General features: G+C 45.9%; 1 protein-coding gene across 8 annotated transcripts in view; it reads right to left on the minus strand.

The window, feature by feature from the left end:
- Positions 1-3,190: 3,190 nt before the first annotated feature.
- Pxylp1 (2-phosphoxylose phosphatase 1) overlaps positions 3,191-12,873 on the minus strand; it is a 63,245-nt gene continuing 53,562 nt past the window's right edge. For all 8 annotated transcript variants that reach the window (XM_040739694.1, XM_040739696.1, XM_040739690.1 and 5 more), the window contains 2 exons: positions 8,171-8,310; positions 3,191-5,479 (listed from right to left, as the gene is read on the minus strand). In XM_040739694.1, coding sequence (XP_040595628.1) covers positions 4,542-5,479; positions 8,171-8,310 — 1,078 coding nt within the window. In that variant the 3' untranslated portion in view covers positions 3,191-4,541. The remainder of the gene's footprint in view (positions 5,480-8,170; positions 8,311-12,873) is intronic.

The following is a 12,873-nucleotide window of genomic DNA, read 5'->3' on the forward strand; positions in this document are numbered from 1 at the left end:
TTGTTCAGAAGTGTCATCAGGTATCCTGCTTAAGACCATGGTTCTCTAAGTGAAGTGGACACAGTTGGCAGACCTGCTGTGACACAGCGGATAAGTCATCCAATCAAGCTTTCCTATAAAATGGAATCGGTCCAATACATTTGTTTTCATGTGTACCTCTAGAGCCACCCTGTTTTAGTTCGTCTTAGGCTTTCTCCATTGTGCGCACTGAAAAGCTTGCCGTGGTAACTCCTCCAGGGCAGCTAAAAGGGAGAGCTGGTCAACTTAAACTACAAGCTAATCTACAGTATATGTGAGACCAAAAGTTTATTTGATGCTGCCCCCTAGTGGTTGAGAGTACTATCGCTCACTACAAAGAAGTATAAAGAAAAACAGGGAGCCAGGAGGGTTGGAATAGTCCCGAACCATTTAGACTTAAATTTGTAAATGTTGCAACCCCATTGTTTTATTAATTTACTGACATCCTTCAACAAGTATGACATGGGGTAGGACTGCCACAGAGACCGTAGGGAAAGCCCCTCCTAACCTTGACATCTCAGCCCATTTGTGCATGATAAAGCCCACTTGCAGTTCCAGCACCGACCCTGAGACAAGAGGACTAGAAGCTTGACAGCAGCCTGGCCAATATACTGAGGCTATATCAGAGAAGGTGAGGAAGAGGAGGAGGAGGGAGGGAGGCAGAGAGAGAAAAAGAGAGAGAGACAGAGACAGAGACACACAGAGAGAGGCAGAGAGAGAGAGAGACAGAGAGACAGAGAGAGGAAGAGAGGCAGAGAGAGATAGAGAGAGAGAAAGAGAGAGAGAGACGGAGACAGAGAAAGAAAGACAGAGACACAGAGAGGGAGAGAGGCAGAGAGAGAGAGAGGCAGAGAGAGAGAGATGGAGACAGAGAGAGGCAGAGACAGAGAGAGAGAGAGGAAGAGAGGCAGAGAGAGACAGAGGCACACACAGAGAGGAAGAGAGGCAGAGAGAGAGAGAGAGAGAGAGATGGAGAGAGAGAGAGAGAGGTGGGAGGGACAACACATAGTGTGACACACGAAGTTGAACTTGGGTGGGTAGGGAGTTGAGAATGGATCTGGGATGAGTTGGAGGATGGGGCTGCATATGACCAAGCTATGTTATATGAAATTATCAAACAAAACATGTGTTTAAAAATGGCTAAAAAATGTATGTCATGACACTCCTGAATCTGTACTCACACAAATGTACATGTGTACACACACATAAAAAGATAAAATGAAATGTATTTTAAAATATATACATTCTATAAAGCTTAATTTTTATATTGTCTATAGAAGTACTAGTCTAGTCTGTATTCTATAAAGAGCTGTCTGTCTCTAGCTACACATCTCAAGATGAAATATCTCCCAGACATATTGCTGAGGATGTTAATGAAGAAACTTCCAAGTTGTTGCTAAAGGTAGCAATTTTAAAAATATATATTCTTTAAATGTTAAAATTAATCCATTTTTTTGCCGGGCGGTGATGGCGCACACCTTTAATCCCAGCACTCGGGAGGCAGAGGCAGGCGGATCTCTGTGAGCTCGAGGCCGGGCTGGACCGATAGCCTCCGAAACAATACAGAGAAACCCTGTCTTGTAAAAACCAAAAAAAAAATTAATCCATTTTAGTGTGTTTTGCCAGAATGTGTGTGCACCACATGTGTTCCTGGTGTCCGTGGAGGTCAGAAGGCATCAGACCCCAGAACCAGAGTCGTAAACCACCATGTAGGTGCTTGGAATTGGATCTAGGTCTTCTGGAAGAGCAACAAGTGTTTGTAGCCTCTGAACGGCCTCCCCACCCCTAAAACTACACCCATAAAAGCAAGTTCTGGAAAATAGATCTTGTTTCTATTTTTAAATTACCCATATTTGTGTACTCCCGTGGAAAAGTTCAGAGTGATGTTCATCTAAGAGCTCACAGTGGTGCCTCCAAGGGGTGTGACCCTGTGACATAGCCGATGCTTGTCCATTTCCCTAAGCAGTCCTTAGGATTTCTAAAATGATGTTTTGCATGTCTAATGCAGGTGGCCTCAGGCAGCTCCAAGATAAAGGCCGTCTAGTGGAGGAACCAAGGCATAATCAGGGCTGGAACTTTCAGCCCCATTCCCCAACCCTCAGAGATGGGAAGGGCCAAAAGTCATATTGATCACCAATGGCCAAAGACAATCAATTACATCTATGCAATGAAATGGACAGGGTTTGGAGAGCTGGGTGACTGTATATAGGAAATTAAGACTACCGCTCATTAGGACAGTATTGGAAGATCTTTGCCCTTCCCCCCACCATATGCTTCTCTTCTTCTCCACTATCTCTGGTAATAAACTGGTATCTCCCTGAAGCTCTGTGATTGGATGGGTGAGTAGACTAAAATTTATGGCTAGTTGGTCAGAGGCACAGGGAAATCCTGGCAACTGAAGTGCAGTTATGCTTGACAGTCTTGGATACTCAACTGAGAGGTCCGACACCATAGGTACATGTTTCAGGACAGAACTGGAATGCATCCAGCTGCAGAATTGGATGCTCCTGTCGTGTGGTGGAAAAGTCTACACACTCCCGCTGTCTGAAGTCTACGGGGAGTGCAAGGCGGGAGAAACTGAGTCTGAGGCCAAAGCTGAGACTTCTTCCCTATAGGGCAACTTCACTCTGGAAGGTGTTGTTTAGGATTACTTTCCAGAATGTATTCATTTTAATATAAAATATGAAGCTAAACATACACATGTACAGTCTCAGGCCTGTCATGAGTGACACTATTAGATCACTTCTGAGAATCTGAGGTCTGGGAACGTACTTGTAAATATTTAGCTTTATATTTTGTATTGAAATTAATCTGCTGTGGAATGGAAGGTTTCAGAATTCTGTCCTCTGCATTGCCAATGTCTTAGGAGGTAAAATCTTCCCCTATACACTTTGATGTTGGCTCCTACCCAAAACACTCACCCTTACTAACAGATGCCATGAATTAGTGTTTTTAAAAATTCCCTCTCTTACTTTTACATCTTCAAGCATGTTTAGCAGTTCTAAATCTGACAGCTTGTGAGTGGGCAAAAGAAACCCGAATTCGCTTTAAATAAGAGAAAGAGAAAAAATAATTTCAGCACTAAATAAAGCAATTCAAGTAGAATTTAAGAACAATTTTTCCCTTGTAAAGAACTTGAGTGACTCAGATACAGACTGTGAGTTGTACAGGCTAAGAATTCTTCAAAAATTTTATTTCTACAAACAAAACGTGTTCAAATGCAACACCAGACAGAAAGGAAGAGAAAGGACTGGAATGCTAGATACTGGAGAATCCCCCGTGCATGGACCAGGTCTTCGGAACAAACTAGCACCATTAACCTAGAAACCAAGGACTTAGTTGTAATTGTGCCTGTTATAGAAAATGCTCTAGAAAGATTATTTAACTATTGAGTAACAAAGTTTTTTTTAGAAACATGTTTAAAAATCAATTGGAATTTGGCATTTGAAACTGATGAAAATGGTTTAAAAATGGACCCGATTCTACAGCTTGTCAAAGGGAATGAGTCATTAGTTATTTATTTTTGGAGGGGGAAAACAGTGCCCCAATTCAGCTTTTGGCCTCCTTCCAACCACCAAGCAGGTGCAGCAAATCGAGTATTTCTACAAGGATAAGAACACATCTAAAACTGGTCTCAGAAAATATTTTCCTAGACTATAAAAATACTAAATGGAATACAAAAATTCCTGCATATGAAGCCAATAGACTATTGCAGACAAATATCTAAAACACACTTAAAGCTATTTTGTGCCACAATCGTCATGAGCATCAAGTATTGTGATCATTTCCTATGAGCCTTCTGACCCAATGTTTGTTTCCCCTTGAGTTTGTTACCTCATCAGATACACACCCAATTCTGTGTTTCTAGCAGAAGCTACCCAAGGACCTGCTAAACACTTGGCATTCAGCTGGCTCTCAAAGTGCCGGAAGTGGAACTATAGCAGGCTGTTTTTAAAGGTCAGGGGTCATCAAACATAGCCTGTGAGCCAGAGCTGGCTACCACCTATTTGGTTTGCCTGGGGAACACAGTCACACACACCCATTTACGTATCGCCATGTCACCAGAGCACAGCTGATGTGACAGACTCCGTGTGACCTTTAGGTCTGCAGAGCCTAAGATTCTGACCTTCTGGTCCCTTCACAAAAAGGCTGCCAACCCCACTTTGAACTCATCACTTGGGGAACATTTCCACTCAACAAGGTTAAGGTAAGGGTGGGAGATTAAGAAGATTTTGGCAGAGCTTTGCTGGCTCCATGGCAGGCCAAAAAATATAAAAGCTCGACTGGCCACTTTGAGTACTGAATCTGATGCTAGTACTCTAAGCTACATACAGCTATGAAAATGCACCTTTCTTCCTCTGCGAACCAGCTGTTTTGTACCAAGTAGCATACTGTTATGTGCTTCCTGTGTGTCCGAAACCACGGGCATTATCACCCGCCCTAATCTGCATCCATTAGAACTCCACACCATGATTTAGCAACAGACAGAACCAGCAAGAAAACAGTACTGTGCTAAACACCTTTTAGGCCCCTTCCCCGTGACACGCATCATAATAATTAGTACTGCTGCCATCCAGGGCTACAAACATATCCCTTTTGACAAAGCGGACCAAGTTCTCAAGAGGACACATGGGCTTGGGGGAACGCTTGTGGAAATCATGGCAGAAAGAGGTATGGAAGGTGACGTCAGCCCCGTTATAAAGAATCCGGACGGAATGTTCACTGGGCTTTTGACGGTCTTGCCAGAGCTCAAAGACCAGCCTGGCAGCGAACCTTGGGAACCTGGCTTCCAAAAGACCCAAGGCACTGAGAACTGGTGACAGAGTGACGTCATGAGCAGAGTAGAGGGTGAACAGCTCATCCGTCCAGCCTTCGGCAGCACGCTGCATCCGGTTGACCGTCTGATTCAGGATGGGGTGGGCCCCGAGTAGTGAATACCCGAAGTACAGGGGCTTCTCATGCCTCTCACGCTCGTCCTCTATCTGGTGCGTCTTGATCACCTTGAAGTGCTCCATGCCTAGGCAACCACTTCTGCTGCAGGGGAAGCTGACATTGTGACAAAAGTGGCAGAGCATGGAGTCAATGGGGTTGGCCGCGCGGAGCTGCTTCGTGGGGATGTCCACAATCTTGGCCATCTCCCCGTAGGTCCTCTCTAGGTCCCTGTTCTTCAGACGTAAGAGGTACTGCCGGCGCTGCTCCTTCTCCAGATAGTGGTTTCTCAGAGGGCAGTAGCAGCTTCCAGAACAGAACAGGGCACTTGGCTGGTGCTTGAAATAAATCTTCTTCCAGTCAAAATCCGGGAGGAAGCCATAGAGCAAGGCCAGCCCACTCTGAAGGGTGCGGCTCTTCCCAGTGGTCTCGAGGTACAGCTGCTCTGAGGACCAGTTGTTTGGCAGGAGTTTGTGCTTCCTCAGATAGATGTCCCTCAGCAGCTGGCCATTCTGTAGATGCTGCACAACTCCTGCAACACCAGGGACACAGAGGGGACACAGAACCCTTCTTACTGTGAGTTTAACAAAGGGCCACGAAGGACCAGCACCCATCTCTGGTGTGTGAGAGCAGTGGGAGTTAAGGGAATATGGTCTGTTTCCCCACAGGGAAGGAGAAATAAGAACAGGTTTGTGCATAGGCACGGGGTGTGTCACAAGCCTCCCTACCCACTGGCTGTAATTTGCATATACCCAAGGGTAGGTGTGTGCATACTGCCCCAGAACACAGCAGTCCTCGGCAGGGACGGCTACATGAAATCTGTCTTACCAACCACTGGCTGTTGGGACATTGCCTTCTTGACCCTGTTTCCATTAGAATGCCTAACTGAAGGCCCTCTGTTAATCTCTGGGGTATTCTGTCTGGCCCAGCAGGGGCTTTCCAGGCTAAGCCAACTAGCTCAGACTCAGTAATTTCAAATATCCAGGCAGTATTTTTAGGACAGAAGGAAGACGGTATATTTATTATGCTCCTTTTAAATGAAAAAGGAAGAGCAAGAGCGGGTGTTCACAGTTGCTTGCATTTTACCTAAAGAAGCTTCGGGCGCATGTACGAGAAGCCAGTGGGGACTGCTTCCAGAGGAGGGCACAGAATTGAGGCGGCTTGTGGTTCCCTTTAATATTGTGTTGGCTTTGGACCATTGGAGGACAACTACGGATGAACTTTTTAAAGGAATGAAAATGCTTTATTTGTATGCAGGAGAGGGCAAGCAGGCTGCAGAAGGTGAGGGATGCCATCTCAGCAATGGGTGGGAATCCTCTGAGGATATGGTCACACACAGACAGTGTGACCAGTTATGTCATTTATGTCCAGGTGTCCAAATGGTTTGGAGAGTTCCATCCCCAAATGAGGCAGGCACTTTCATCTGATGAGCTATCTTGTCTACCTCCCGACATATTCCTATGTAATAAGATGGAATAGGGAATTGTGGGGTCACTAAGATACCACTGCACGTGCACAGGAAGAAAAGCTAGCATTAAGGGTCTGTTTCTTTTTAAATACATTTTTCAACAATTTATTCTTATTTAATATGTATGTTTTTGCTGGCATGTATGCATGTGCACCAGTTGTGGGCCTTGATGTCCAAGGAAGTCAGAAGAAGGTGTCGGGTCCCCTGGGATTGGAGTTATAGATGGTTGAGAACCTACATGTGGGTGCTGGAACCAAACTGAACCTGGGTCCTCTGTAAGAGCAGCCAGTGCTCTTAACCACTAAGCCATCTCCCTAGCCCCTGGCCTGTTTCTCAGGCGGGACTGTGGTACTTTCTTCTGATTTATTGTCTTTTGTAATTTATACTCATGAACACTGGTGCTTCTGTAAGAAGAAAGGTTACTTCTTTTTTATTTTGTGTACACCATGGAGATCACAGTATGGCTTGCAGAAACTGTTTTTTTCCTTCTACTACGGGGTCACCAGGCTTGGCAGTAGACCCAGTTAACCCATGACAGCCATCTGTAAAGTTATCTTTAATTGTAAGAAAGCAGATGTTTCATTGGATACCTTGAGGTGTCTGAGTTCCTTGGGATGCCAGTCCACATGAGGTAGATCAGAGGACCAACCTCTCCCTAGGGCACTGAGGCAGGAGTTCAAGCACTATTGTGCAATGCTTAATCGAGTTGTGTTAAGTCCTTATTAAGTTTATTTGAAACACTCTTTTAATGTTCTCTGAGATGACTAAAGGTCAGGAGTGGGCTGTCTGATAGGCTCGTCCTCTATACCAGGCAGCCTGGAGCAGGGAACTGCCAGTCAAGAACCCCCTTCCTGGTGACTGGACAGATGACCCTCATGGCAGCCTGGCTGCTTTGGACACTTTACAGTTGTCCTGATGACACTCCAGGAGCTTCAGAGGACCAGTACACACAGCTGAGGACAGTCTGCTCCAGGCTTGAAAGCAGCGTCCTTAGCAAGACAAGCTTTGGTGAACTCTAATCAACGGGCAGCCATTTTCTCAGAACAGGGCTTTTCCTGGTGGCCCAAGAGAAGGCCTGTGACTGGTACATTGTGTGTGTGTGTGTGTGTGTGTGTGTGTGTGTGTGTGTGTGTGTGTGTGTGAGAGAGAGAGAGAGAGAGAGAGAGAGAGAGAGAGAGAGAGAGAGAGAGAGAGAGAGAGAGAGAGAGAGAGTAATTAGTGCAAACATGTTTGCCATACCCCTTTGCTGGCCTGATTTTCTAGTCAGCTGGGATTCACCTCCTGCACTGCCCCCTGGTGCTGCAGCATCAGGCTCAAGGCAGGGCCTCCGAACAGCCTTCTCTTGTCTACCCTGATTCTGTCGTTGCAATAGCAGTGGCCAAGGCGGCAGCACAGCCACCCTGGCTGTGGCAACTGCAGCGGGAACAACAGCTGAGGAATAGTGAGCAGGTAAGAGAGGACGAGAGCTGAAGAAACAGACTAAGAGCCATGGGCTAGAAACTGTGGGCCAAGGTTGCTGGGAAGTTCCAGGGAACTGCCAAAGCTTAAGGCCTAGGGTTTCAGACACCCTGGGCTCTGGGCACTCAGGGCTCAGGACTATCAGCCCGGAAAAGGCTTCCTATCCACTCACGATTTCTATCTGGGTATTGGCAGGACCCCACTCAGCTCAGTGTCCCACGGCTCGTTACCTGTCACCTCCTAATGTACATGAACGGAGGGTCGTGTGAGGGACAATGACCAGATGGCTGTACTTACCTGTCTGCGTGAGTTCTCCCATCTCACACAGAAGATGGTTAGGGTAAAGAGGCAGGGAATTTAAGGGGCTTTCAAAAGAGGCTCCGGATCCTTTGGACATGTGACTAACAAAAGCTTCCAGCTTAGGGTGATACGGCTTCCTAAAAGAACAACACAGGGAAGCAGTGGTTAGAATACTCCGAAGCACTCAAGCTTGGGCACGCACAACCCCCCTGTGCTTCATGGGCTCCCCTGCCTACAAGAACAGGTTCTGGGGCTTGGTAATTAAGTTCCAGTGTCAGGACCAGACAGATGGCTCAGTAGTTAAGAGTACTGGCAGCTCTTCCAGAAGATCTGGGTTTGATTCACAGCACCCACGTGGCACTCACAATCATCTGTGACTCTAGTCCCAGGAGACCCAATGTCCCCTTCTGTGCTCTGTGGTGCACGGACATATAGGCAGGCAGAACACCCCAAACAAACAAAAATAAAGGAAACCATTTTTGTCACAAAGGTCACAGTTTCATTCTGACCTGACTGTGGGTACCTATGGTCAGCTTGAATCTCCAACCTCTGCCGAGTACAATGCCCTGGGATTAGCCATTGCCCTCCACCAGCATGCCCACATCCTGTTGCTTCTGGGTCATGTGGTGGGGAGGAAGCTGCCCTGATTTCTTCTTTTCCTAGCCCAACACTCGTCTGGTCTTTTAGATTCCCCGCCCATTGTTTCTCCAGGTCTTCTCCACCCTCACACAGCCACTCCCTGGGTTCTGACCTTAGACAGCCTTGCCTGGAGGGCTGCAGGACACTTCCTGGCCTTCTTCAGTTTACCCTGCCCTTCCCACCTTGCTTTCTCCACAGCCAGAGTGACCAACATCAAAGGCATGGACCTCACCTGTCACTGTCTCTTCACGTCGTCACCTTGTGGAAAGGGTGTGCACGGCTGCTTACTTTAGGACCCCTGCCTGCTGACATGGTGTTCGGGCCACACATAGCCAGCCAACGACCCCTAGCACACAACACACCCCTTCTTCCCCATCTCCACCCCCATTTATATATCTTCATGGGAGATTTGCCTAATCTTTACTGTTTCTGACCTCTGGAAAAATGTCTCTTTGGAAAACTTTAACCGACTAAGATAACCAACGCCTATCTCAACAGCCCTTTACAGATCACTATGCATTTTGCACATAAAATATCTCGTTTAATGCTACGCGGTGATGAACGCCTAGAAAAGCTTATGAGATCTGAGATTATCTGCTTCTGTTAAACAGAGTATATGTGGTAAAGACAAGCACACTTTATTTACCCCATCACTAATATACAATTTCCCTAGATAATGATATGAGTAGCATTTTGCTCTGTATAGCAAAATGACCCGTGAATACTCACACCTTTTCTCTGAATAGTGAAATGGCCCAGGAGTGTGTCTACATTTTCCAGCTGAACAGATGTGGACAGATATGGCCACTGGCAAGAAAACTATGCAAATTGACATGAAAGCAGCAGATAAACTGTTCTAATGGCAAACCCTGCTGTCTGAAAGCCCAATTAACTTTGGAAATATTTTTGAAAATGATGCCAAAATGGATTTATATCTTTCAAAAGCAGAAAAAAATTCATCTTTTAAAAACAATGTTTTAAAATTAGAGTTTGCTAATCTAGACATGCAGCAAAGTCTAATAGAGCCTCAGGATAGCTGCAGGGAATTGTGGATCACAAAAACATATTTTATTCTGCCTGAGACTGAGCACATAAATGTTTATAAACTAGGAAATAAAATGTTCAGACCCACAACACGGCTGTCAACATGAATTCACATCAAAAAGGCTATCCATCAACAGGACTCCAATCTCCTGTTTTGGGTCATTATTTGAGGCTGGTGACTTCTGAGGCTCTGAAAACACTTGGCTGCCAATTTTAGAAATGAATTTTCACTACTGAATGTGTTTGCTGAGATGTCCCAGGTTCCAGGGGCATCTGACTATTTAATGATGCTGTCCTATCCAATGGTATTCATTATGACTTGCTTTCTTTTTTTTTTTTTCTATGTTACAGCATTGGAGACTGAATCCTGAGCCTTGAATATGTTAAGCATGTCACACATGCTCTACCACCAAATTACACCCCAGTCCCTTCAATTACAACTTTTTTCATGAGAGAGAAACATGGAGATTCGTGGAAGAAAAGCATTCACAGGGCAGATAACTAATGGTTGTATCTTTTTCATTGTAGGAGCCTGACCTGAATCCTTTGGGACTGGACCTGAATCCTACTGCTCAGGTCTACATGCCTCGTCCCTAGCTCCACCCCTGTATCCCAGAACATATCTGGTAGATGCTCCATCCCTGTAGCGCAGAGCATGTCTGGTAAATGCTCCAAAAACATGTGGGAATGAATTCAATGGTGACATGTCCCATTCTTAGCTGTATTGTGAAAACACCATATCCACATCTTCTTTAACTTGAATATTTTGTCACCACAGCAGTTATTAAAATATGTAGATTTTGGTGGGAATGTTAAAAACAAAGGCTGGTGTGAGGTGTGGCTATAATTGTATATCAAATTCTATTATTTCTCCCTGGTAATTTGTTTAGGGCACACCACTGAGGGATGCACACTACTCCTAGGTTTAGCGCCCACCACTGAGGGATGCACACTACTCCTAGGTTTCAGCACCTTCCTGCTCGGTTCTTTCCTCAGCAGCTGTTTAGGCAGAGCAGCATCCCGGGTCAGCTGTGGAGACATCTCTAGAGAGAGTGGAGGAAGCAATGACCTGGAAGGAACCTCCTTCCCAATGGCTAGATGGGGCTGAGTGGCACGAATCAACCCTCACACAAGGAAGACGTAAACTTCCTTGTTAGGGCGAGGCACCTTAGAGTTCTTCTCAACGTAACTCATATGACGGTGGCCTCCTTGGGAATCTGCTTTTGTGTTGACAACTGAGACAATAAAAAATATTACTTCAAGCACTTACTTTGGAGTTTTATATACATGTTTATATGCACCTTTCAAATATACTTATCCTACAATGCTCAAGGCAGAATCCCATGTCCAATCACACACAAGAGAAAACATACTGTTTCAGCTATGACCTGGGTTCTACATGGATGATTACCTGAGCCAAGACAGCAATGCTACTACTAGAAGGTATAATTTTAAAGGCTCACCTGGTTGAAAACAAGAAGGAATTCATACCACATATAAAAAACTTAAGCCGACTAAAGGGTGGATGACTTCCAATGCCAACAAAACAAGCTTATAAAAAGACAACCCTGATGTACTTTCTTCAGGGTGATTTTCTGGGCCTTTCTATGTAACCTGATATGACCAATTATCTGCTTTCCTCATGCCACAGGCTCAGCCTGAGACCACTCTAGTCTCATCTGTTGCTCACATGCTAAAGATGCTCAAATAAACCAGCATGCCAATGTCCCTAAGCCCAAGTCAAACAGCCCCGCCCAGCAGAAACTCCCCCAGCATCTGGAGGTAGCTCAGAGGCAATGCTGGGGCCTAGGCCATAACTTCTCACCAGTGCTCTTGGCTCCTGGGAGGGACAGCACATTAGCAATGTGCCTCCTCTTTCTCATCCCACCAACCTGTCATGCAGCTCACCCATCCCACCGGACTTTCTCCAAGGTCACCCCTCCATCTCTGAGGCCATTCTCTGTCAATTTCTCAGTAACAAATATTTATCCTAGGTATTTGGGTGGTAACAGCAATGGATAAGAATAAGAGAAATCCCTGACTTGGGGGAGGGAGCTTCCATTTCAGCCTGGGGAAACACACCACACTAGAAACACTGTGGGGTGTGCATGACAGACAGACAGACAGACACACACACACACACACACACACAGAGACAGAGAGAGAGACAGAGACAGAGACAGAGAGACAGAGAATAGCAGATGCTATGGCAAAAGGAGGAGGTTGGAGTTGGGGGAGGGCACCTGTCATTTTAAAAATTCTAAGTAGAACTTACAGAGGCGATGACTGAGCCAAGGAAATAGGAAATAGTTATAAGACTGCCTGTGCAAGTATTTCCTAGACAGAGGAGATGGTCGTGAAGTATGCCCAAGCAAGTAAGCTTACTTCCAAGGAAGCTGGAGAAGGGGTGAGGAGACTGGCTTCCCTTCTCTTCTCTTCCCTACTTGTGGTAGTTTGAATGAAAATGGTCCCCATAGGCTCATAGGTAATGGCACTTTTAGGAGGTGTGGCCTTGTGGGAGTAGGTGTAGCTTGTTGGAGGAAGTGTGTCACTGGAGGAGGGCTTTGAGGTCTCAGAAGCTCAAGCCAGGCCATGGGGCTCACTCTCTCTTCCTGCTGCCTGCTGTTCCAGATGTAGAACTCTTGGCTCCTTCTCCAGCACCATATCTGCCTGTGTGCTGTCACGCTTCCTATCATGATGACAACGGACTAAACCTCTGAACTGTAAGCCAGCTCTCATGATGACTTAAGAGCTGCTGTGGTCATGGTGTCTCTTCACAGCAATAAAACCCTAACTAAGACACTACCCTAAGCTGAGTTGGGTAGCTGGCTCAGACCCCCAGTGTGCTACCAAAGCCTTTTCCATTGTAGCTTTTCTTCCATTTATTCTCTTCTTTCTCTGCTAAATTGGTCACCTGTGTTGGCTTCCGCCTGCTGAGGACTGACCCGGTGAGCATGAGACCTGGCCTTCCAGATACAAGCGGCTCAATGAGGGCAGGATAGCCCACCTGCTGTGAT

The sequence above is a fragment of the Mesocricetus auratus genome, unplaced genomic scaffold, assembly GCF_017639785.1.
Source record: "Mesocricetus auratus isolate SY011 unplaced genomic scaffold, BCM_Maur_2.0 Super-Scaffold_100691, whole genome shotgun sequence".
NCBI lineage: Eukaryota > Metazoa > Chordata > Mammalia > Rodentia > Cricetidae > Mesocricetus > Mesocricetus auratus.